This window comes from Caretta caretta, chromosome 16 (genome assembly GCF_965140235.1).
Source record: "Caretta caretta isolate rCarCar2 chromosome 16, rCarCar1.hap1, whole genome shotgun sequence".
Classification (NCBI taxonomy): domain Eukaryota; kingdom Metazoa; phylum Chordata; order Testudines; family Cheloniidae; genus Caretta; species Caretta caretta.
The window spans coordinates 1,866,648-1,892,592 of NC_134221.1; the positions used below are offsets into that span (position 1 = coordinate 1,866,648).

The 25,945-nt window shown below is 46.4% G+C and overlaps 1 protein-coding gene across 15 annotated transcripts in view; it reads left to right on the forward strand.

Moving 5' to 3' along the window:
• EXD3 (exonuclease 3'-5' domain containing 3) overlaps nucleotides 1–25,945 on the forward strand; it is a 564,575-nt gene that overhangs the window by 169,295 nt on the left and 369,335 nt on the right. For all 15 annotated transcript variants that reach the window (XM_075120432.1, XM_075120430.1, XM_048822833.2 and 12 more), the window contains 4 exons: nucleotides 680–819; nucleotides 2,822–2,913; nucleotides 20,233–20,306; nucleotides 21,569–21,607. In XM_075120432.1, the coding sequence (XP_074976533.1) occupies nucleotides 680–819; nucleotides 2,822–2,913; nucleotides 20,233–20,306; nucleotides 21,569–21,607 (345 nt within the window). The remainder of the gene's footprint in view (nucleotides 1–679; nucleotides 820–2,821; nucleotides 2,914–20,232; nucleotides 20,307–21,568; nucleotides 21,608–25,945) is intronic.

Here is a 25,945-nt window from a genome sequence, read left to right on the forward strand (position 1 = left end):
GGGAGCTGCTAAAAATAACATTTCAGTCTGTGAAGTGACTGAAAGATTTTTTTATACTACATTCCATCTTAATAGAATATTTTTCTAACTGGGATAAAACTTCAGCTGTGTTGATTCTGTTTTGCAAATTATTGTTTCTGTAATGAGGTTTATTAAATGCAAAAATAATCTCATCTCCTCCCCTGCTCCCCCCATTCAGAATAATGGGTGTAGAAGATAAGAGGTATTTTCTACCCATGTGGTGATAAGAGGTGGCCTTGGTTAAATAAATTCTAATGCCAAAGGTTTGTAATGTTATTGGTAATATTTGTGTTGAAAATTCTGTGTAGAAAACTTCCTTTAAGCATATTTCAATGTAGAAATATTTTTCTAACGTTGAAGCAATTCAGAAAACTTTTCTCAAGCACTTACAGACCTAGGTATAGAAGACTTTGAGACAGAGTGTGGCCCATCCCGAGCACGCATGCAGGGGTATAAGGCTCACTATCCACATTCTGAGCAGCAGCAAAATGGGACTGCTCCTGTGCCTGTAGGCTGGGAGTGGCTGGAGACTTGGCTCCGCCTCTCCAGTGCTGTGACCAGTGCTGCTGAGCCAATGCGATGGGCAGCAGTCTGCACTAGGTATAAAGCACAATGTCTCTGTAGTGCTTTACAAGTGTAAAACTATTTTTCTTCCTAGATGTGCACTCCATTGCTACTTCAAGAGAAAACTAACCTAGTGGAGGCTTATGTGGCAGAATATCCTGATCTCCAGTGCAAACTCTTGCAGACCCTGGATATGTGGTGTGAACCTAATTTTAATACTACAGATATCTCAAGGTATAAGATTATTCTATTTTCCAGCGTTTTGTCCTCCTTATATCCAAACAGCATACAATATTATATAACATTATGAGCAGGTGCTAAATAGTTATCAGCTAAGGACAATATGTTTTCCAGTGCTCTTTTTACATTCACTAATAACATGTTAAAAGCCACAGGGTAAGTCACTTCCCATCAGAGAAGGGAAAAAATCTGGTAACTGTGAAATTTGGTCTTTCCGAAGGCCTTATTCTGTGAGACACTGAGCACCTATCACTCCCATTGATATCATTGGAAGTGTCAGGGGCTGAGCACTTTGTGCGGGGAAGCTAAAAACGAAAACATTGAAGTAGATCTTATCCAGGAGACCTCAACAGCCATCTGACTCTGGGGCTTTGCTGTGGAAGGCTGAGAGTCGCAATATCCATTGTGCATATCTGGCAGAGAGATGTGGGGATGAGAATGAGGATCGTCAGTTGGTAACCCTGATTTCAGTTGAATTTTTAACTGAAAATTTCCTTTCCGTCAGCTTCAGATAGCAGTGCTAAGCCAGGAAATGGTGCAGTTGTGAGGGAGCCATCTGCAGATAGCCCTAGTCAAAGAAAAAAGCCTTTGCATATGTGTCTAGTATTCCCGTGATACAGTGGCAAAAAACAAGAAATGTATATACTCATCATTCCTTTTCCAGTGAAATAATCAGGGTTGTTTTTTAATTTATAAACCACCTCCCACTAAAGTGGCTTATGCCAAGTAAGCACCAGCAGTGCAATCAAAATAACAGCATACACGCAGCAGATACAATGCTAATAAAAGCAGAGTGGGTATTACGTACTAGGTTGCTGAAAGTCAGGTCCTGATGTGAACTCTTAAAGCCCTTGAATGGAGAATCGGAGGCTGACGAAGACACAAGTATCAGCTAACTGATGGAAAGAGCAGCACTTACCTTAAAGTAAGCTCTCCACTTTGCTGCTGTCTCAGAAGCAGTGTTTTGAAGGTTTAATTGGACCATATGGAGGCTTTATTGGCTAGGACTTTCCAGAACATAAGAATAACCAGACTGGGTCAGAACAGTGGTCCATCTAGGCCAGTATCCTGTCTTCTGATGGTGGCTGATACCAGGTGCTTTAGAGAGAATGAACAGAACAGGGCAATTATTGAGTGATCCATCTCCTGTCATCCACTCCCAGCATCTGGCAGTCAGAGGCTTAGGATGCCAAGAGCATGGGGTTGAATCCATGACCATCTTCGCTAAAAGCCACTGATGGACCTATCCTCCATGAACGTATCTATTTCTTGTTAGAACTTAATTATAGTTTTGGTCTTCACAACATCCTCTGGCAATGAGTTCCACAGGGTGACTGTGCGTTGTGTAAAGAAGTACTTCCTTTTGTTTGTTTTAAACCTGCTGCCTATTAATTTCATTGAGTTCTTGTATTATGTGAAGGAGTAAATAACCCTTCCTTATTCACTTTCTCCATACCAGTCATGATCTTATAGACCTCTATCATATCCCTACTTAGTTATTTCGTTTCCAAATGTAAGAGTCCCAGTCCTTTTAATCTCTCATACAGAAGTTGTTCCATATCCCTAGTAATTTTTGTTGCCCTTCCCTGCATTTTTTCCCTTCCTAATGCAACTTTTTTGAGATGGAGTGACCATAACTGCTCATAGTATTCAAGGTGTGGGCGTACCATGGACTTATATAATGGCAGTATATTTTCTGTCTTGTTATCTATCCCTTTCCTAATGGTTCCTAACATTCTGTTTGCTTTTTTGATTGCTGCTGCACATTGAGTGGATGTTTTCAGGGAACTATCCATGATGTCTTTCTTGAGTGGTAACAGCTAATTTAGACCCAGTTGGAGGAAAGAATGGTTTAGGCTCAACTGTAATAGATGAGGAGGGAAAAGAAGTTGTTACCACCACCAAGCATCAGACAACATCCCTGCTATTAAAAGGGAGAAGTATCTTATCTGCTTGCATTGATGTTTCTTCCTTGCTTTGTTTGTTTTGTTTACAGGCAGTATCAAGGTTTACGACCTAACAAACTCAACCACAAAATGTTAAGCAAACTGGTCTTCAGGCTCCTAGAACAATATAATCTAGATCCAGGTATGTGATATTACACTAAATCATTTAATCACCTTTCCAGTGAATCATTTAATCCATCCTCCCACGTGTCCAGCAAGCAATGTCTGCTGTCATTTGGAGCTTATTTGATGTTGTTTAAAAACAAAGCACATAAATTATGGAAATTTTCACTTTGTGTTGTTGAAGAACTAGATGCTAGTGACTAATTGGCTGTTTCTTCCATGATATGACATAAATCTTGGCTTCAGAATGGTTCTGCATAAACATGTGATGGTCGGCTTTAAGTACGTGCTCCATCAGGCTCACATAAGAGGCCACACATTACTCATCTGGGGATTCTGACTTAGTGAGTTACAAGCCAATTAGCTTAAAAGAGATAAGCCATGAGAAGAAGGAGGCACATATATCTTTCCTGTGAAATAGGGATGGCTGCTGCTGAAGGGAATTTAAAGGGCTCTTGCAACCTTACGGGAGAAGTAATACAGTTTACATCCTTCTAAGGGATCTGCTTCACTCCTAAATGTCACTCAAAATCCATTCTCTTTAACATTTTGCATTGATTATTACTGGGAGAGGTAATTAGGTTTCCTTGCATTGTGACATTAACAAGGTAATGACTCTTGGCAGAAATCCTCAGGTGCCCCCTATAATTTGCATCCGGTGTAGGTCCCTCACTCCATCAGCACAACTGGATATTGCATATTTCCCTGTTTTCTGGGACTGAATGTTATTTGTTAACCTAAGCTGTGAATTCTATTCCATCTTGTAGTGATACCGTGTTGCATATTCATCTTCACATCTCCAAAACGCTGCTCAAACATAAATGAATTATCCTCACAAACCCTCCCCCGGAGCATGTAATTGTAATTAATTCCCATTGTATTGGTGGGCAAACTGAGGCACCGAGGAATTAAGAGATTTGTTTAAAACCATACAACAGGTTGATGGTTCACCCACGGTTTGACCTGAGGATTTTCTGCCTTGTAAGTCTGAACATCCACTAGGTCATACTTCCCCTGTCAATTTACAAAGGGAGTTGAAGGAATTGCTCTCCCAAACCTGTGAAAGACCCACACACAGAGGAAACAGACTGTACAGGAGAAATGGTGAAATTGTCCGTGCATAAAGTGCTGTCAAAGCACAGAGCGAGCAAGCTGAAAAAAAACAGAGATTTGTTTCCTTTAACCTTAGATGTTACTTGTAACAACAGTAAGAAAAAATGTTCAGACAGAAATGTGCTTTTGGAGTTGACAGTGCCCTTTGAATTATCCAGGGTTAGAAATCACACTGAAGGTATAAAACACTATATGGTATAACTACAAAGCATCATTATTATCATCATATCCTGTTGGTGAGTTTTAGCTTCTCCAGGATTTTTATTCGTACACTGCCAGATCTGTCTAACTGCACCTGCTGTATTAATGACTGTAGGGTGTGTACCAGTGATTCTGCAAAAAGAGATTAGGGGGTACAGCAGATAGGGGTAGGTGGATCTGCCAGGGCAAATAGTGACAAAGACTCCAGCAATTTGAAGGATTCTTCCTGTTCTAATGGAATTTCCCATGTGGATCTATTTCTGGAACCCGGGTGGGACTTTAAGTGCACCACCCCAATGTATGTTCATATTTCCAGAGGTTTCCTTCATCTTTTCCCCAGCAAGGTACCTGCAGTGTGAAAGAGATTTGGCCACCAGCTTGATCTGTAACGTTGTTTGTATTATTGTTCGTGCAGGATAATAAAAACAATGCCTCAGTTAAAAAATTCAGCCCTTGAATTTACCTATGGGTATTAACATACAGTATAACTGAAGAATTACTTGGAACCTTTGATCAGTTTTCTTTTTATTGTAAATGACAGTACACTGTGAAATTCCATGCATATGAGCAGGGTAATGTTCCAGGGAGAGCTCATGCTGCAAGTCAGGACATGCATTGGCAGGTGTTTGCGGTTTTTGAGGATTTGATTCCAATTGTTCTTCTTTGAGTGCTGTCCCTCGGGGTGCTCCATTTTAAGTGTTTGTGCGCCCCTGTGCTTGTACTCAGAGACTTCTGGTAACAGTGCCCGGTTGGGTCGCACATGCATGGTCCCCATCTCATGCTGCTTCAGGCAGTTAACTGATGCTGTGTGACCAGCCCCCCAACTTAGTTCCTTCTCTACGCCCTCCGCTACAGAGTCGGAGCAATCAGCAGCGCCTCGCTACTTAGTAGTTAGTTAGTTTAACAGTTAGTTTCTTAGTTTTCTCATTAACAGCTATTTACATTGTTTCCCTTTTTCTTTTATCCCTGTCACCTAGTTTAAAACAAAACAAAACCCTTTTTCCTTTTCCTTGCCTTTTGAACTACTGGCTGGGGAGAAGTTTCAGTTGAACCTTCGAATACACAGCCTCTCTGAGAGCGAAAGCCCCCACTGACAGGAACGCCTGGTTTCCTGGGCTTTAAACGCTGTCTCAACTGCAAGCTTGCTACACCTGTCTCAGGCGGCCACGATCAGTGTGTTCGCTGCCTCTGCGAAACGCACACAACTCAGAAGTGCCCGCACTGCCTCAAGCTCACTGCTAGGACAAGAAGAGCTGGAGATTTGCAGTTAAAGCTCCTCCTTAAGGAGAAGTCTCTCAAACCTGCATCTGAGCCCGGAGCCCTCCTGGTGAAACTTCTCTGACCACGGCTTCTGACAGGGGTTCCTCCTCAACCATGCATCTGAGCAACCTGCCAAAAAACATCAAAAAGGCAGGCACCTGTGTCCCCAACGCAGGAATCAGCCAAGAAATGACGTTCCATGAGTGGGCACTCAGCACCGGCATCGACTGCACTGTAGGCACCGGTTATAGACACAGCAGGACCACCCGGTACCGCTAGAGCCAGAGACTCTAAATGAGTCGGCTCTGACAGAGGCACTAAGGAGAAATCTAAGCCTCATGCCTCGGCACAGCCAATACCAAAGCTGCGATCCGCACGCAACAGCGTGGCACCGGGACAAACGGTGGCTCCTTCAAAGGCATGCTCGGTGCGCACAGCGGCACAGCCTTCAGTGCCAGCTTATACACAGCAGCTCCCAGCACCGACAATGATACCGCCTCAGGGGCCAATCAAACAGACCTCGCAGCAGTTTCTCAGCCGCAAGGGCCTCTTCGTCTCTTAGTTGTCCCTGACTCCCCTATCATCGGCACCAACACAAACATGTCATGCTTGGCACCGAGTCTCCTTGCATCTGGGAAGAAGGATGGTGCAAGTGGTCTTCTTGTCCATCCTCCCCGTGGAAGGAAAAGGCCCGGGTAGAGACCGTTGAATCGTGGAAGTCAACGAATGGCTACGCAGGTGGTGTCGGAGAGAAGGCTTTGGAGTCTTTGACCATGGGATGGTGTTCCAAGAAGGAGGAGTGCTAGGCAGAGACGGGCTCCACCGAACGAAGAGAGGGAAGAGCATCTTCACAAGCAGGCTGGCTAACTTAGTGAGGAGGGCTTTAAACTAGGTTCACCGGGGGAAGGAGACCAAAGCCCTGAGGTAAGTGGGGAAGTGGGATACCGGGAGGAAGGACAAGCAGGAGCGCGTGAGAGGAGAGGTCTCCTGCCTCATTCTGAGAAAGAGGGATGATCAGCGGGTTATCTCAAGTGCCTATACACAAATGCAAGAAGCCTGGTAAACAAGCAGGGTGAACTGGAAGTCCTAGCGCAGTCAAGGAATTATGATGTGATTGGAATAACAGAGACTTGGTGGTATAACTCACATGACTGGAGTACTGTCATGGATGGATATAAACTGTTCAGGAAGGACAGGCAGGGCAGAAAAGGTGGGGGAGTTGCACTGTATGTAAGGGAGCAGTATGACTGCTCAGAGCTCAAGTATGAAACTGCAGAAAAACCTGAGTGTCTCTGGATTAAGTTTAGAAGTGTGAGCAACAAGGGTGATGTCATGGTGGGAGTCTGCTATAGACCACTGGACCAGGGGGATGAAGTGGACGAGGCTTTCTTCCGGCAACTCGCAGAAGTTACTAGATTGCACGCCCTGATTCTCATGGGAGACTTCAATCACCCTGATATCTGCTGGGAGCGCAATACAGCGGTGCACAGACAATCCAGGAAGTTTTTGGAAAATGTAGGGGACAATTTCCTGGTGCAAGTGCTGGAGGATCCAACTAGGGGCAGAGCTCTTCTTGACCTGCTGCTCACAAACGGGGAAGAATTAGTAGGGGAAGCAAAAGTGGATGGGAACCTGAGAGGCAGTGACCATGAGATGGTCAAGTTCAGGATCCTGACACGAGGAAGAAAGTAGAGCAGCAGAATACGGACCCTGGACTTCAGAAAAGCAGACTTTGACTCCCTCAGGGAACTGATGGGCAAGATCCCCTGGGAGAATAACATGAGGGGGAAAGGAGTCCAGGAGAGCTGGCTGTATTTTAAAGAATCCTTATTGAGGTTACTGGGACAAACCATCCCGATGTGTAGAAAGAATAGTAAATATGGCAGGCGACCAGCTTGGCTTAACAGTGAAATCCTTGCCGATATTAAACGCAAAAAAGAAGCTTACAAGAAGTGGAAGATTAGACAAATGACCAGGGAAGAGTATAAAAATATTGCTCGGGCATGCAGGAGTGAAATCAGGAAGGCCAAATCACACCTGGAGTTGCAGCTAGCGAGAGACGTTAAGAGTAACAAGAAGGGTTTCTTCAGGTATGTTGGCAACAAGAAGAAAGCCAAGGAAAGTGTGAACCCCTTACTGAATGAGGGAGGCAACCTAGTGACAGAGGATGTGGAAAAAGCTAATGTACTCAATGCTTTTTTTGCCTCTGTCTTCATGAACAAGGTCAGTTCCCAGACTACTGCACTGGCAGCACAGCATGGGGAGGAGGTGACCAGCCCGCTGTGGAGAAAGAAGTGGTTTGGGACTATTTAGAAAAGCTGGACGAGCACAAGTCCATGGGGCCGGATGCGTTGCATCTGACAGTGCTAAAGGAGTTGGCGGATGTGATTGCAGAACCATTGGCCATTATCTTTGAAAACTCATGGTGATCGGGGGAAGTCCCGGACGACTGGAAAAAGGCTACTGTAGTGCCCATCTTTAAAAAAGGGAAGGAGGAGGATCCTGGGAACTACAGGCCAGTCAGCCTCACCTCAGTCCCTAGAAAAATCATGGAGCAGGTCCTCAAGGAATCAATTCTGAAGCACTTAGAGGAGAGGAAAGTGATCAGGAAGAGTCAGCATGGATTCACCAAGGGCAAGTCATGCCTGACTAATCTAATTGCCTTCTATGACAAGATAACTGGTTCTGTGGATAAAGGGAAAGCAGTGGACTTGTTGTTCCTTGACTTTAGCAAAGCTTTTGACACTGTCTCCCACAGTATTCTTGTCAGCAAGTTAAAGAAGTATGGGTGGATGAATGCACTATAAGGTGGGTAGAAAGTTGGCTAGATTGTCGGGCTCCACAGGTAGTGATTCAATGGCTCCATGTTTAGTTGGCAGCCGGTATCAAGTGGAGTGCCCCAAAGGTCGGTCCTGGGGCCGGTTTTGTTCAATATCTTCATAAATGATCTGCAGGATGGTGTGGATTGCACCCCCAGCAAGTTTGCAGATGACGCTAAACTAGGAGGAGAGGTAGATTCGCTGGAGTCTAGGGATAGGATACAGAGGACCCTAGACAAATTAGAGGATTGGGCCAAAAGAAATCTGAGGAGGTTCAACAAGGACAAGTGCAGAGTCCTGCACTTAGGACGAAAGAGTCCAATGCACCGCTACAGACTAGGGACCGAATGGCTAGGCAGCAGGTCTGCAGAAAAGGACCTAAGGGTTACAGTGGACGAGAAGCTGGATATGAGTCAACAGTGTGCCCTTGTTGCCAAGAAGGCCAATGGTATTTTGGGATGTATAAGTAGGGGCATTGCCAGCAGATCGAGGGATGTGATCGTTCCCCTCTGTTCGACATTGGTGAGGCCTCATCTGGAGTACTGTGTCCAGTTTTGGGCCCCACACTACAAGAAGGATGTGGAAAAATTGGAAAGAGTCCAGCGGAGGGCAATGATTAGGGGACTGGAACACATGACTTCTGAGGAGAGGCTGAGGGAACTGGGATTGTTTAGTCTGCGGAAGAGAAGAATGAGGGGGGGAATTTGATAGCTGCTTTCAACTACCTGAAAGGGGGTTCCAAAGAGGATGGCTCTAGACTGTTCTCAGTGGTAGCAGATGACAGAACAAGGAGTAATGGTCTCAAGTTGCAGTGGGGGAGATTTAGGTTGGATATTAGGAAAATCTTTTTTACTAGGAGGGTGGTGAAGCACTGGAATGGGTACCTAAGGAGGTGGTGGAATCTCCTACCCTTGAGGTTTTTAAGGTCAGGCTTGAGAAAGCCCTGGGTGGGATGATTTAGTTGGTGTTGGTCCTGCTTTGAGCAGGGGGTTGGACTAGATGACCTCCTGAGGTCCCTTCTAATCCTGATATTCTATGATTCTGTGATCTCCAATACAATCTGCTCCTCCCTATTCGAGTGAAGAGGGGGATGAGAGTGAGGAAGGACAAGGAGATCTCCCTCCACAATCTCCCCTCTACCATGAACTGACTAACTCAGGACCCCCTCAGGGGACATATTAAAATGATCCCAAGTATTTTCAATGGTACGGCCAGCCCTGGAGGCCCCCCACGTCTTCCCCACCCCAGTGGGCATACTGGAACCTGTGGGCGGCATACCTCACACAACAGGGACTGCCTGCCACATCCAGACCCGGCATACAGCAGTCATCTGCAGCTTTGGTGCCTGGATCTTTGATGGTGGCAGGGGAACCGGAGGAAGATGAGGAAGAACCCCGATCCTGGAAGGAGTACCACCTACCCACTTGCCATCACTATCCACAGATGACACCATTATGCCTCCTCCCAATAATATAGGGGACAATTTCAGACTATTTTAGGATCTATTTAAAAGGGTGGCTAGCTCCCTGGACATCTCCCTTGAGGAGGTCCAAGTGGCACAACACAAAGTAGTGGACATTTTGCATACATCTGCTTCATCCAAAATCTCTATGAACGATGTGCTGATGGACCCTGTCAAAACCTGCAAGAGGTCTGACAAAAAAGTATTATGTACCAGCCAAGGGCACAGAGTTCCTCTTTTCACATCCAGCGCTCAATTCCGTAGTGGTGGATGCAGTCCAGGAACGTGATAGGCAACAACAGCCCAAAACCACACCTCATGACAAAGAGTGGAAAAGACTTGATCTTTTTGGCCGCAAGGCTTATTCCTTGGCTATACTACACCTCCATATAGCCAACTACGAGGCATTTCTGGCAAAATGTGACCATATTAACTACACAAAAATGTCTGAATTGACTGATTTTATTTCCGAGGACAAGAGAACAATTCACAGCGCTTGTATCAGAGGGACAACTCATCTCCAAAAGAGTCCTGCAAGCCGCACTTGATTCTGCGGACACAGCTGGAAGTTCAGTGGCGACAGCTGTTGTGATGAGAGAGACCTCATGGCTCCATCTCTCCAGCTTCCCTAAGGAGGTGCAACCCATGGTTTAGGATTTGCCATTCGAGGGTCCCAAACTCTTTGATGAGAAGACAGATGACTCTCTCCATTCGCTCAAGGATTCACAAGCGACACTCTGATCCTTGGGAATCTATACACCAAAACCCAGGAAAAACCAGCGAAATTATTATGTACCCCAACGCTACTGCCAGACCATGTATTCGCAACAAAAATGGTGATTTGAGTCACAGGCCCCCGAGGGGATGCCAGTCCACTTCTTCAGTAGCTGAGTCCCAACCATCAACCTCCAGACAACAAATTTGAAGCTTTGGTTGAGGACACGAGAACCCCAGGTCTATCTGTGCTGGTGACACCAACTCTCTCCCAACCATTCAGATATTGTTTAGTTCCATTTTATCCAATCTGGAAGACCATCACATCTGACAAATGGGTGCTAGAAATCATACAAACTGGTTTTTCCATCCCCCATTTTTCCCCCAACGCCTCTACCCATCCTCCCTCCCTGACCCTCTTCAGGGATCCCTCTCACGAGTCTCTACTGTGCCAGGAGGTAAGCCACCTCATGAAGCTAGGAGCAGTAGAACCCGTTCAAAGAGAACACAGAGGGAGAGGATTTTATTTCCACTATTTTCTCACAAAGAAAACATCCGGTGGCTAGAGACCAATACTTGATCTACAATGACTCAACAAATTTATCAAAACACAACGATTCAAGATGGTCACAGTAGGTACCATAATTCCAGCTCTAGAAAGAGGTGATTGGTTCTCATCCCTTGACCTCCGGGATGCATATTTTCACGTAACAATACATCCTCTCATCTCAGATTTCTCCATTTTACCATCGGACAGGACCACTTCCAATACAGGGTCCTTCCCTTTGGCCACTCTACTGCCCCTCTAGTGTTTTCGAAGGTATTGGCCGTGGTTGCAGCATACCTGTGCAGAAATGCAATTATGATATTCCCATACTTGGACAACTGCCTGCTAAAAGCAGGCAGCAATGCAAGCCACCGAACAGACAGTAACCCTCTTCACGAGATTCACGAGACTTAGCATACCTCCTCTCAGACAGATCCCAGGCAAACTGGGCAGCAGGGGGAGGTTGCTTTTGGTAAGGAAGCCTGGAGGAGGGTAGAGGTTCTTGGCATGGGAAAGTAGGCCCATCTGCAACTCAGTTCTAGGCAAGTCCCATTAGCTGAAAACTCACCCTTCTCCCAGTGCAGTAAACCCCACTGATCCCCCTAAGCAAGATTTAGGAGCTGGCCAGTCCTCAATGTGCGAAACAACTTATGTTGTTACCGATCCTAAGAGTTATGAGACAGACCAGAGATGATTCAGTATATCAGCAGATGGGATCCCAGCGAAAATAAACAGCCACATGATAGCTCCATGTATCTTATAGTTTGTTGTCCTCTTCCTCTGCCCTGTGCACGCTCCCTCCTCTTGACGCACAACTGTGATGCACTCATCACTGGGATTTTGTTCTGAGTCCCTTAGCTTTCCCAGTAAAGTGGATGCAAATTCTGTTTAATTAGCTGAACTGGGGAAGGAGGAAGATTATGGGCATCTGCCTGAGAGAAGGAAAGCTATTCATTTTCATAGAACTGGTCCTCGCATATAAAGATAGGTCATTATGTTCTGCTATAACAAGTCTGCTCATTATTATGGGATATTTCCTTTGGAGACCCTCTGGGACTGAATTAGCTGATTTACAGATATTGTTATTGAAAGTTTCTGTTTGGTTATGGGATTGAAATAGTTAAGCTGATATTCCATGCTCTCTCTAAACAGTGTATATATGGAGGAATACAATATGGAAGCAGAGTAACACACACAAAAGCAGAGCTAATCTCACACATCGTACCTGATGTTGTAACTGTGAGTGAGGGATTCCCTCAGTAAAGCAAGTAATCATCATCATCATCATAGTTAGAATGAACGTGCATGCCTGATGCACCTAACTAGCGAGGGAGGAGATGGAAATTGCTTTCACTGTCAACTGACAGGTCTTTATAGATATTGTCCCATTGCAGCATAAATTAACTGAAAAGCCTATCTACTTACTACCTTAACCATGAAGTTTTACCTTATCCTGTTAAATGGTTTCTTAGCATAAATAACAAGGGCTTAGAATAATGGAATCATAGAAGATTAGGATTGGAAGAGACCTCAGGAGGTCATCTAGTCCAACCCTCTGCTCAAAGCAGGACCACTCTCAACTAAATCATTCCAGCCAGGGTTTTGTCAAGCTGGACTGTAAAAACCTCTAAGGATGAAGATTCCACCACCTCCACAGGTAACCCATTCCAGTGCTTCACTGTCCTCCTAGTGAAATAGTGTTTCCTAATATCCAATCTAGACCTCCCGCACTGCAACTTGAGACCATTGCTCCTTGTTCTGTCATCTGCCACCACTTAGACCAGCCGAGCTCCATCCTCCTTGGAACTCCCCTTCAGATAGCTGAAGGCTGCTATCAAATCCCCCCCTCACTCTTCTCTTCTGCAGATTAAACAATCCCAGTTCCCTCAGCCCCTCCTTGTAAGTCATGTGCCCCAGCCCACTGATCATTTTCATTGCCCTCTGCTGGACTCTCTCCAATTTGTCCACATCCTTTATGTAATGGGGGGCCCAAAACTGGATGCAATACTCCAGATGTGGCCTCACCAGTGCCGAATAGAGGGGAATAATCACTTCCCTCCATCTGCTGGCAATGCTCCTACTAATGCAGCCCAATATGCCGTTAGCCTTCTTGGCAACAAGGGCACACTGCTGATTCATATCCAGCTTCTTGTCCACTGTAATCCCCAGGTCCTTTTCTGCAGAACTGCTGCTTAGGCAGTCGGTCCCCAGCCTGTAATGGTGCATCTTCTGTCCTAAGTGCAGGACTCTGCACTTGTCCTTGTGGAACCTCATCAGATTTCTTTTGGCCCAATCCTCCAATTTGTGTAGGTCAGTCTGGACCCTATCCCTACCCTCCAGCATATCTACCTCTCCCCCCAGCTTAGTGTCATCTGTAAACTTGCTGAGGGTGCAATCCATTTTATCATCCAGATCATTAATGAAGATGTTGAACAAAACCGGCCCCAGGACCAACCCTTGGGGCACTGCACTTGATACCGGTTGCCAACTAGACATTGAGCCGTTGGTCACTTCCCATGGAGCCTGATGATCTAGCCAGCTTTCTATCCACCTTACAGTCCATTCATCCAATCCATACTTCTTTAACTTGCTGGCACGAATACTGTTGCTGGCTTATTTTTTGTGTTTTTTGCCACCAGCTTTTCCCTTACATTTAATCCTGAATTGCATTTTGTACAAACCTTTAAGCCCTAGGGATAACAGTGTACGATATATACTGAGAATTATTATTTCTCATGTATTTAAACAGTAGAGGGCAGAAGAGGGCTGCTCAGAAATCTGTGCATTAGTTCAGGTAGAAGGATTCACTGTTCCATTAAATTAGATCATCTGGGGTTGTAAACCATTGTTTCCCACCACTTATGGAAGATTTTCCTGCTGCGTGTATCAGCCCTATTGTCAAATACCAGTGCAACTTTGTCTATGCCTGTGTGAATTCATTGTTAGGAGATGTGAGCCTCTCACACAAAAGGTCAGGAACTTTTACCTGGAAGTGACCACTGGCTTGTACACCCACCTTCTCCCACAAGGATACGAAATATAGTGTAAGCCAAATCACCACTCACTCTCTTCAGGTTGCTGAAGGAGAGTTGGGCTTCGAACATGCTGCTGGCCTGGGCCCTTCCCTTGTCATTTTCCCTGTTTTTCTAAAGAACTGTGTCTTTTCCCTTTGAAGTACAAGCTACTGCTGAAGATGACCCCTAAAGGGCCCTAGTTAATCTAGGGAGAAGACTCTGTGTGAGGACTCTGGAGCAATCCAAAGGTCTCTTGGTTTCTGCACTCTGTTGTGGCCAAACCCACTCTTCCGTTCTTGTTCTGAAGCAGAGTTTGCCACGTCGTCAGATGAGCCAGAAGCCCACCGTGTGGCACTCATTCTTTCGGCTCTCATCTAAGTGCTCACACTAGCATTGTGCCCCTGTCTTCTTGGGAGGCCCAGCTGGTGTCTGGACTACAAGTTTAATGGGACGGTCAAGAGCCTCCGAGAGTCTGTGGATTTTTGCTCCCTTTCCCCTATGGAGACTGCTTTTCCTATTTCCTGGGGCCATGGAATGAAATTATGTAAAATTAATGGGTCCTGGAAATTACAGTAAAAGGATATCCTATCCAGCTGCACTCTATGCCACTTCATCCTAATCTGCATTAGGGACTCTTCTCATGAGAAAGTGCTATGGGTCTAAAACACTTCCCTCCTCCAAATAGACCATAGGAAATATCTCTCAGTACAGAAGATAAAGGCTTTAGTTGTCTTATTTCTTTACGTCCAAAGATTTCAACTCTGGGGAGCTGGTTCTCGTTTACACGAAGGCCCCTTAACATTGCAAGAGCAGTCTGAAGCGAGTTAGTGCAAATGAGAATCAGGCTTTTGCTGTAATGTAAAGACAGGGTTGAGTGGGACCTAATAGTGAATCAGAAGGAATGGGGTGCATTATCAGTTTTATACAGTCAACCACTAGATCTACAAAACTGAAGAGCTATCATCCCAAAAGACACCCACAGACCATGTAACGCCAGTGCAGTGTGTGTGTATGTCTATTTCAAACCCTGTATGTAAAGAGGACATCACATTTGTTTTTGCTTTCTGGCTGTTAGTATTAGGCTTCCTCCCTACCAAATGATTAAGATGGGTGGAAGGGTGGAATTCCTGGTTTCACATGTCTGTCCCAAATGCGAAATGCAATCCAGGCTAGATCCCATTATGGTGCTACTGCAAGATTTTGTAATAATACACATCCAGTGATGTATGTTGAGGGAGGGAGTATTTATTGGAATCGTAGAGCGACAGGGTTAGAAGGGACCCCAAGGGTCATCTAGTCTAGCCCCCTGCCAAGATGCAAGATTTGCTTTGTGCTGGTGCGTAGGAACCTCAGCCATGCACCAGGCCCAGGACCATACAAACACGTAATGAAAGAACGGCCCCTTCTCCAAAGCGCTTGCAACAGATTGTCTTATGCTATCTTGGAGAGGGAAGTGGGCTGGGACACAGGAGACCTGAGTTCAATTCCCTGCTCTGTCATTGGTCTGTGTAACTATGGGCAGGTCACTTTACCTCTCTCTGTCTCAGTGTCTTCATTTGTAAAATGGGGATAATGATATTGACCTGCTTGGAAATTTGCTGATGAAAAGTGCTGTATAGCCAGGGGGCAGCCATTTCAGACTCAATTCTGAGTGCCAGGGAGGAATTGATTGCAAATCTAAAGGCAATTTGGGTGAAAGTGATCATGAAATTATAAGATGTCATGGTTCTAAAGAAAGGAAGGAGTGAGACCAGCAGAATAAGGACAATGGCCTTCAAAAAAAGCAGACTTCAACAAACTCCCAGAACTTGTAGGTAAGGTCCCATGGTGAGAAATTTTGAGGGAAAAGGGTGTTTGAGAGACCTGGCAGTTTTTCAAGAAGATAGTATCAAAAGCACAGCTACAAACTATCCCTGTGGAAAGGAAAGATAGTAAGAATAGTAAGAGGCTAATATGGCTCCATCAGGGGCTCTATAATGTCCTGAAAACTCGAAAAGGAATCCTACAAAATGTGGAAAGGTGGACACGTTGGTAAGGAGGAGTACAAAAGAGTAGCATAAGCAGGCAGGGACAAAATCAGAAAGGCTAAGGCACAGCAGGAGACATAAAAAGCAATAAGAAGAGGTTCTTTAAATACATTAGGAGCAAGAGAAAGATTAAAGAAAGTGTAGGTCCTCTAGCGAGTGGGGAAGGAGAGCTAGTAACTGGTGATATCAAGAAGGCTGAGGTATTTAATGCCAGTTTCGCTTCTGTCTTCACCAAAAAGATTGTGGCTCACCAGATACTCAACACACTTAATATTAACAACAAGGGGGAAGGAACACAAGCCAAAATAGGGAAAGAGCAAATTAAAGAATATTTAGATACGTTAGATATATTCAAGTTGGCAAGGTCTGATCAAATTCATCCTAGGGTACTTAAGCTGAATCTGAATCTCAGAACCGTTAGCAATTATTTTCGAGAATTCCTGGACAGCAGGTGTATGTCCCAGAGGACTGGAGAAGGGAAAACATAGCACCTCTCTTTAAAAGGGGTAACAAACAGGACCCAGTGAATTATAGACCAGTCAGCCTAAAGTTGCTAGAACAAATTATCTATCAATCAATCAATCAATTTGTAAGCACCTGGAGGATAATAGGATTATAAGGAATAGCCAGCATAATTTTGTCAAGAAGAAATCATGCTAAACCAACCCAATTGCCTTCTTTGTCAGGGTTACTCTCTGTGAGTAATGGGGAAGCAGATGATGTGCTATATCTTCATTTTAGTAAGACTTGTGACAGAGTCCCACATGACTAGGGCCCTACCAATTTCACAGCCATGAAAAACGCGTCACGGACCGTGAAATGTGGTCTCCCCTCATGAAATCTGGTGCTTTGTGTGCTTTTACCCTTTACCAACAGCCCTCAACCAGGGGTCTGCAAGCCTTTTCGGGGGGGCCGCAGGGTCCCGTGGCTGAAACCCGGTGCCCTGAGCCCCGGGCACCTCCTATGGGGCTAAAGTCAGGAGCCCCGGCACCCTCTTGCGGGGCTCAAGCTGGGAGTGGTGCAAGGCTGAAGCTGCTCCCCCACCCACCAAAGCCAGGAGCCGTGTGGGGCTGAAACCGGTGCCCCTCTTCCCCTCCGCCAAGCCAGGAGTAGTGCGGGGCTGAAACTGGCAAGGCCCCCCTGCCCCCAAAGCCAGGAGCGGTGTGGTGCTGAAGCCGGGAGCCCCAGCGTCCCCCACTCCCTACTGAAGCTGGGATCCATGTGGGACTGAAGTTCTAAGCCCTGGTGCTCCCCGCAGGCAGAAGCTGTGAGCCCATGGGCAGAGCTAGCAGGGAACAAGGGTGTTGGCCCCCCCGACTGCAGTGCCTTTCTGAGAGTGGGGCAGTCTGGGAGCTGTTCCATCCCCCTGCACGTTCTCCTCTCCCCCAGGCCTCCTCAGGCCCTGCCCTCTGGCTGGGTTGTAGGTGGGAAGCCAGAGCCAGGCAGTGCAGGGTAGCTGCTCCTCTGGCTGGTGGTACCATGGAGTGGGCAGCCATGGCATTCCCCCATCTGTTGCTGGTGCCTGGGGTTGCTGCTGCTCCTCAGCTTCCAGCCCTCTTGGCTGCTCACACAGCCGGTAAGAGCTGCCTGGATGAGGGGGGCCAGCAGAGCCCTTGGGGAGCAGCCACCACAGGGGGAGCCCTCCTGGCACACAGCCCCTAGCTATCCTTCTCCCTGCAACCTAATCTACCCCCCTTGCCCGTACGCAGCCCCTAGCTACCCCTGCTCGTACATAGTCCTTAGCTACCCCCTGTCTGCACCCTGAGCTGCCCCCATATCCCCCTCCCTGCATCCTGAGCTATCCCCTCCCTACAACCTGATCTCTCCCCCTGCCCACACACAGCCCCTAGCTACCCCTTGTCTGCATCCTGAGCGGTTTTCAAAGTTTTTGAGCTGAGTCATATTTTTTGGTTGCGGCCCCCCCACAACCCAGACAGGTGGGTGGTCTGCTGCGGTGAGTCGGGGGTGGAGGTGGTGCTCCCGCCCTGAACCCCGCTGTGCGGAGCTGGCCTGAGCCTCTCCAGTCCTTGTGCCCCCCCCCCCCAATAGAAGTCAAACTGCCTATGCCCAAGGGTCATCCTCTTGGCCCAGAGCCCTGATTTCCACCACCCCTGGGCCCCAGAATTTTTATAGCATGTTGAAAGAGGTTGAGGACCCCTGCCCCATGCTATACAGATTTCATTGGGGAGACCAGCGTTTCTAAAATTGGGGGTCTTGACCCAAAAGGGAGTTGCAAGCTTGGTCACAAGGTTATTTTAGGGGGTCACAGTATTTTCACCCTTACTTCTGTGCTGCCTTCAGAGCTAGGCGGCCGGAGAGCGGCGGCTGTTGGCCAGGCACCCAGCTCTGAAGGCAGCGCCGCTGCCAGCAGCAGCGCAGAAGCAAGGGTGGCAACACCGTACCAGGCCACTCTCACCTCTGCGCTGCTCCTGGCGGCGGCTCTGCCTTCAGAGCTGGGCTCCCTGCCAGCAGCCGCCACTCTCCAGCTGCCCAGCGCTGAAGTCAGCGCCGCCGTCAGCAGCAGCACAGAAGTAAGGGTAACAGTACCGCAACCCCCCCACAATAACCTTGCGAACCCCCACCCCCCAAACTCCTTTTTGGGCCAAGATCCCTACAATTACAACACCGTGACATTTCAGATTTCAGTAACTAATATCATGAAATTTATGATTTTGAAAATCTTATGACAGGGGTGAAAGTAAGTCTAGGGACTTACCAGTACGAGGCTGGGCTGGGGCAGCTCTGGCCCCCGGAAGGGGTGGTGCTGGGGGAGGTCAGAGCCAGCCCCGGCCCAACCTGTACTGGCAAGTGCCTCCTTCCCCCTCCCCGGGGTAACAGCGGCAGCCGGGGCCTTTGGCAGCGGTTTAAAGGGCCCTGGGTGGTAGCGGTGGCTGGAGCCCTGGGCCCTTTAAATCATCCCCAGAGCCCCGCCGCCACTTCCCCAGGACTCCTGCAGTAGGACTCTGGGGAAGGGGCTCCGGCCACCACTACCGCCCCGGGCCCTTTAAATTGTCCCCGGAGCCTGCCGGAGCCCTGGGGACGATTTAAAGGGCCCAGGGCTTGGCTGCCGCTACCGCCCTGGGCCCTTTAAATCGCCGCCCCAGCCCGGCCGCTGCTACCCCAGGGCTCCGGCAGCGGGGCTCTGGCAGCAATTTAAAGGGCCGGGGACTCCAGCCACTTTCAATTGCGCCTGGGGAAGCCGATCCACCCCGGTACGGCGCACCAGCTCTTGCCGGCTTACTTTCACCTCTGAGTGCAGCTGAGTTCAAAACAGTGAGCAGAGCGGTCTCAGTGGGCATTGTGGGATACTGGGTGAGGCCAGTTCTGGTGATATAATGAATGGCAGCGTTTACGCTGATGCTTTGTCGTTTTAACTTTGCTGCAAAAAGTTCAATGCCTCTCGTTGAGGTGATTTTATTTTTTCAGTAAAAACTGCCTTTTGTTGACAAAAACTGTGTAGGGTAGACAATGCCCAAGTCACATTTTCAAGGTGACTTATGACCTTAAATCTCATTGAAAGTCCATGGGATTTAGGTTCCTAAGTCATTTGGGCGCTTTTGAAAATGTACCCCTTGTCTTTACTCTTTTGTATTAGCTTGTTTTTGCTACTGGAACATCTTGGTGCATCAAAGATGTGTGTAGTCCGTCTCTTGAAAATCTGTGACTTTCTGCTTGGGATGTTGGTAATTCTGTTTTCTTTGAATTTGTTCTTTGAATCTGCTCCACAGCATTTAAATTCTTGCACATTTTCCTCTATATTGGAACGTGTCCTGGATATTTAGGATATATGTATGTCCAGTGCATATATCGCTAAGGCTTAAATGATTTTTCTCACCACCCCCTCAAAAAAAAGAAAAGAAAGAAAGAAAAAGAGAGAGAGAGAAGAAGCAGCAGCAGCAGAAAACTGCCTATTGTAGCACATGCCAAATTGCAAAATATATTTATGGGCTTGTTTACACTACAAATACTAATCTGGTTTTTAAACACAGTTAGCAGTGTTAATATAGGCAAGGCCAGGATGCTTCTGGCCCTCTTTGTTTCAGGTTTGGATAGCGTCTTTCTGTGTTTTCATCATTTAAAATGATATTTATATCAGGGGAGGAAAGAAGTACTATCTAGAAAAGAACGCTTCAAGGAAGTTCAGAAGTTGTGTTGACTTAAAGGCCTTTCTTTTGTTTCAGTTCTCTGTCCGAATGTCATAAATCAGCGACACCTAGGCTCTCTGAAATATCTCTTCTACAAGAGGTTTGTTGAGGTATGTTTGTACAATGTGTGTACGGATTTATTTTTGTTTGATTTGAACAATATAATAGAGATGCTGGAAATATGAGGTTGTTATGGAAGCGAAGTTTAGTCATGCTGTAGTGATACAGAAAGGCATTGAGATTCAGAAATCTCTGTTACGAGTGCTTGGACTGAGATATTATAGACTGATAAATCTAGTTCAGAATTATGGGTATATTTTATTATACTATTATATTTATGATAGGGACCATTCCTGCAAGTCATCAAATGCTGTCCACTCCCGCTGACTTCAGTGGCAGTTGTGGGTGTTCAGTAAACTGCAAGAGGTGCTCTCACAATCAACATTTTGGGTCTCAAGGAGTACAGAGTTGATCCACTGTGTTTGGCAGTGTAGTCATCCTAAGTACATTAACAAAGACAAGGCTGCTGTTTAGGGGAAGGGTACCTTCCATTTGTCCTATTCCAAGCTCATTAATTCCCTGAATAGAAGCACACTCATGTTTTAGAGGGCCGCTTCTCCGTGTGACCAATGTGAACTTTTTTTCCAGTATTCAGTTGCTCAACAGCAGCCTGAATAGGCCTGGAGGATTCTCCTGTGTTTCTGGGAGATCGCACTGGGTGTGCTGAGAGCATCATGAAATTTAAGTATTCTGTTACATTAGACAATGTTGCTTTACTGAGGTCAGCAATGTCTCAGTTTTCAGCAGTCCTACCTAGCTGTGCAGTTGGAAGTTATCTGTAGTTTCACACCCACTACAAAGTAGGTCTGGTTGGATTATCTCTATTTTATAATGTATATGAGGAGCTTCACTATGATCTGGATAGGATTCTGTGTGACCTTCATACTGTAAGTGCAGATTGAGGTTTGGATAATAGTTTTGTGCTGTACTCCATCATTTCTCTGAATTAACGAATCATAGAATATCAGGGTTGGAAGGGACCTCAGGAAGTCATCTAGTCCAACCCCCTGCTCAAAGCAGGACCAATCCCCAACTAAATCATCCCAGCCAGGGCTTTGTCAAGCCTGACCTTAAAAACTTCTAAGGAAGGAGATTCCACCACCTCCCTAGGTAACCCATTCCCAGTGTTTCACCACCCTTCTAGTGAAAAAGTTTTTCCTAATATCCAACCTAATTTTCCTAATATCCAACCTAATCTAAGCAATATTTTTCTAATGTGCTCTTCATGATTATATATGAGAACCCAGAGATTTTCAGTGCATACCAGATGTTTTAAAAACATATTTTAGAGATTTTTTTGGTGTCTTTTCAGAAAACCATGACTCAGGAGAATTGGGCCGATCATGTTCAGGTGAGTGTGAAATGCTCCCTTACCACTTTTTTTTAGGGTTTCTTTGTGTGGACCTCATTTTAAGACCATTTAAAAATATCCCACTCTGGTGTTAAAAGAATTTACTATATGTTACACAATTACAGCTTTTTAGCTTTGTCAGAACTTGCCTACACACATGGCATAATTGTGTGTGTAGAGGGGTATGTATGTGTCTATGATTACAGCATTGGCTTTAAAAGACTTGCCATTTTTACCTAGGGTAAATAGGTAAGATTACTGTGGTCTTCTCTTGTGATTCTCTGTATTTACTGTAGGAAACACGTTGAACACTGCAAATACTGAGGTTATTTAGTTACAAATATTTATTAAATTATGTAAGACAAGTGTCAAGGGCCACCAGTAAACATAGTCAGAAAATCATCTTCTTTGTCCTGAGAATTTTCAGTAGGTTTACTATATAAATGTAAGGTATTTTATGGTTTCTGGGTCTCATAGTACAGTAGATAGTAATGATTCATTACTATCTACTGTCAAGCGGTGTCAAGTGGAGTGCCCCAGGGGTCGGTCCTGGGGCCGGTTTTGTTCAATATCTTCATAAATGATCTGGAGGATGGTGTGGATTGCACTCTCAGCAAATTTGCGGATGATACTAAACTGGGAGGAGTGGTAGATACGCTGGAGGGCAGGGATAGGATACAGAGCGACCTAGACAAATTGGAGGATTGGGCCAAAAGAAATCTGATGAGGTTCAATAAGGATAAGTGCACGGTCCTGCACTTAGGACGGAAGAACCCAATGCACAGCTACAGACTAGGGACCGAATGGCTAGGCAGCAGTTCTGCGGAAAAGGACCTAGGGGTGACAGTGGACGAGAAGCTGGATATGAGTCAGCAGTGTGCCCTTGTTGCCAAGAAGGCCAATGGCATTTTGGGATGTATAAAGTAGGGGCATAGCGAGCAGATCGAGGGACGTGATCGTCCCCCTCTATTCGACATTGGTGAGGCCTCATCTGGAGTACTGTGTCCAGTTTTGGGCCCCACACTACAAGAAGGATGTGGATAAATTGGAGAGAGTCCAGCGAAGGGCAATAAAAATGATTAGGGGTCTGGAACACATGACTTCTGAGGAGAGGCTGAGGGAACTGGGATTGTTTAGTCTGCAGAAGAGAAGAATGAGGGGGGATTTGATAGCTGCTTTCAACTACCTGAGAAGTGGTTCCAGAGAGGATGGTTCTAGACTATTCTCAGTGGTAGAAGAGGACAGGACAAGGAGTAATGGTCTCAAGTTGCGGTGGGGGAGGTTTAGGTTGGATATTAGGAAAAACTTTTTCCCTAGGAGGGTGGTGAAACACTGGAATGTGTTACCTAGGGAGGTGGTAGAATCTCCTTCCTTAGAAGTTTTTAAGGTCAGGCTTGACAAAGCCCTGGCTGGGATGATTTAATTGGGGATAGATCCTGCTTTGAGCAGGGGGTTGGACTAGATGACCTCCTGAGGTCCCTTCCAACCCTAATATTCTATGATTAGTGTTGATGTACCATTATATGGATTTGTTAGCACTGATACAAAACTAATTAACGGTATTGAATATGGCTTCTCTTGGAGTGTAAACAGGAGAGTTCAGAGACACATTTTGACATAATATTGTAATTAAATATATATGTAATAATGAAAAACTAGGAAATTCTGTGATGAAAAACCACTACTCGTGTGATTTCTGATGTCCACAAAACATCCCTAAGGAAGTACAACTTTGCATTCACTGCTCTCTCTTATTCTCCAAGAGAAATCCTATAATCTCTCTCTCTCTCTCTGTAAGAGTCCTGCTGTCATTAAGAAGCTGTGGCTGAGCTAGCTAGGGTTTCCCCTAAAAATCCCACCTAAATTATCAGCATTGTCCTGCTGGGTGGTGCCAGAGGCAGATACTTATGGGTAAAAATAACAAGGAGTCCGGTGGCACCTTAAAGACTATTTGGGCATAAGCTTTCATAAACTTCAGATGTATTTGAAGAAGGGGGTTTTTTACCCACAAAAGTGAATGCCCAAATAAATGTTAGTCTTTAAGGTGCCACCGGACTCCTGGATCTATGCAGGAAATAGCCCGACTTGATTATGTAAAGAGTTGTCACTTTGGATGGGCTAGCACCAGCAGGAGAGTGAATTTGTGTGGGGGGGTGGAGGGTGAGAAAACCTGGATTTGTGCTGGAAATGGCCCACCTGTTGATCACTTTAGATAAGCTATTACCAGCAGGACAGTGGGGTGGGAGGAGGTATTGTTTCATATTCTCTGTGTGTATATAAAGTCTGCTGCAGTTTCCACGGTACACATCTGATGAAGTGAGCTGTGGCTCACGAAAGCTCATGCTCAAATAAATTGGTTAGTCTCTAAGGTGCCACAAGTACTCCTTTTCTTTTTGCGAATACAGACTAACACGGCTGTTCCTCTGAAACTTGTTGGTTTTGTGGATACAGACTAACACGGCTACCCCTGATACTTATGGGTGTAGACCTCAGGCAGCTAAAAGACTTCTCTGATTTGGTTGGACAGTTGAAGGGAACAGGTTGCCAGCCACTTAACAGGCTGTTAGCACCAGTAGGATAGCTGTATGTTTGTTAAACATGAGAAGGAAAATGGTGAACTCCTTCCTTCCAGGGGTTGGCTCTTTTTGCTTATAGAGAAGCAGAAGAGGGGAGGATCCAGAGGGAGAGAGGGGGGGGGATATAGTGCCTTTGCCTTTTACACAGGGCTTTCTTTCTTCTTCAGGATCAGAGACAGGACAAAGCAAACAGGTCAGCATCCCGCCGTGTCAACTGTTAAACATTGCCGGTGTGTCTAAGAATACCAGTGTAGACTATTGTCCATAGGCTTGAGAAGATCTTTTAGCATAACTAGTGCCATCTCTACATAAGCGCTGACACGGAAAATAATTAGCGGGTACTCAGCACCCACTAGCACCCAAGCTCCCTCCTCCCCCCAGCGCCTCCTGCAAACCGGTGATCAGCTCTGATCAGCTCCTTCCCCTCCCTCCCAGTGTCTTCTGCATGCCACAGAACAGCTGTTCTACAGTGTGCAGAAGGTGCTGGGAGGAGCCGGGATGGGGCATACTTGGGGGAAGGGGTGAGAAGAGGTGAGGCAGAGCGGGGGTGGGGCCTGGGGGAAGGGGTGGAGTGGGACTTGGGGTGAAAGGGGGCAGGAAAAGGCGGGGTGGGGGCTTGGTGGAAGTGGTGGAGTAGGGGCAGGCCTGGGGCAGAGGAGGGGTCGAGCACACCTGCTGTGTAGAGAGGGAGTCAGTCCCTATGCTTCCCTAGGTCTGTAACCAGATTATGAGGGGTCTAAAGATGTGGTAGATGGAAAGGAGCTGCTGGAGTTTCCCTGCCTCTGCCACCTCAGGCCTTGTCTACACTACACAGTTTTGTCGACAAAAGTCAGGTTTTGTTGACAAAACAGTGGAAGTCTATACACAACAATGCTCCCCCTGCTGATTTAACTCTCCTGCTATGCCAGCATAATAAAACCACCTTGATGAGCAGCATAGAGCTTTTTGCAACGAAATTAGTGTGATGCAATGTCATTGTAGACAATGTGCTTGCTTGTGTCATCTTAAGTGGCCTCCACGAGGTGTTCCACAATGCCCATCATGACCACTCTTGTCAGCAGTTCCTACTCTGCTGCCCTGCAGCTAGGTACACAGGCATGCACCCCCTTCCTTTAAAACCCCAGGAATTTTTGAAATTCCTCTTCATGGTTGCTCAGGGTGGACAGCTCACATGCATCTTCCCAGCTTTCCGCAGCAAATGTGATCCCGTCTGGAGTACACTGGTGTTGCTGGACCTGTTGGGTCTGTGGGAAGAGGAGACTATCTCTGATCCAGCTGTAGGAACTTGACACCTGTGAGCGGATTGCTCGTGGCATGACATGCAAGAGACATGCAACAGTGCCATGCTAAATTCAAGGGGTTGAGGCAGGTGTATCAGAAGGCAAGGGAGACCAACTGTCCCTCTGGCTTAGTGCTGAAAACATGCTGCTTCTACAAGGAGCTGCATGCAATCCTTGGCAGTGACCCCACCTCCACCACCAAGAGCCCTGTGGATACTTTCTGGGGACTGGAAGCAGCGGCCAGCAGAGTCAATCCCATGGACGAGGAGGTTGAGTTAGAGAAGGATGTGCAAAAAGCAACAGGCTCGTCTGGTGATGTGGCGAGCCAGGACCTCTTTTTAACTCCAGACGGGTCTAGCTAGTTCCAGCAGTCTGGCTCTGATGTGCCTGAAGCAGGAGAGGGAGCTCTGGTAAGTACTCATTTTTCTTTGGTACTGCACTATGACATGAAGTAGAGGAGTCCTTTATTTTGTTACATGGTG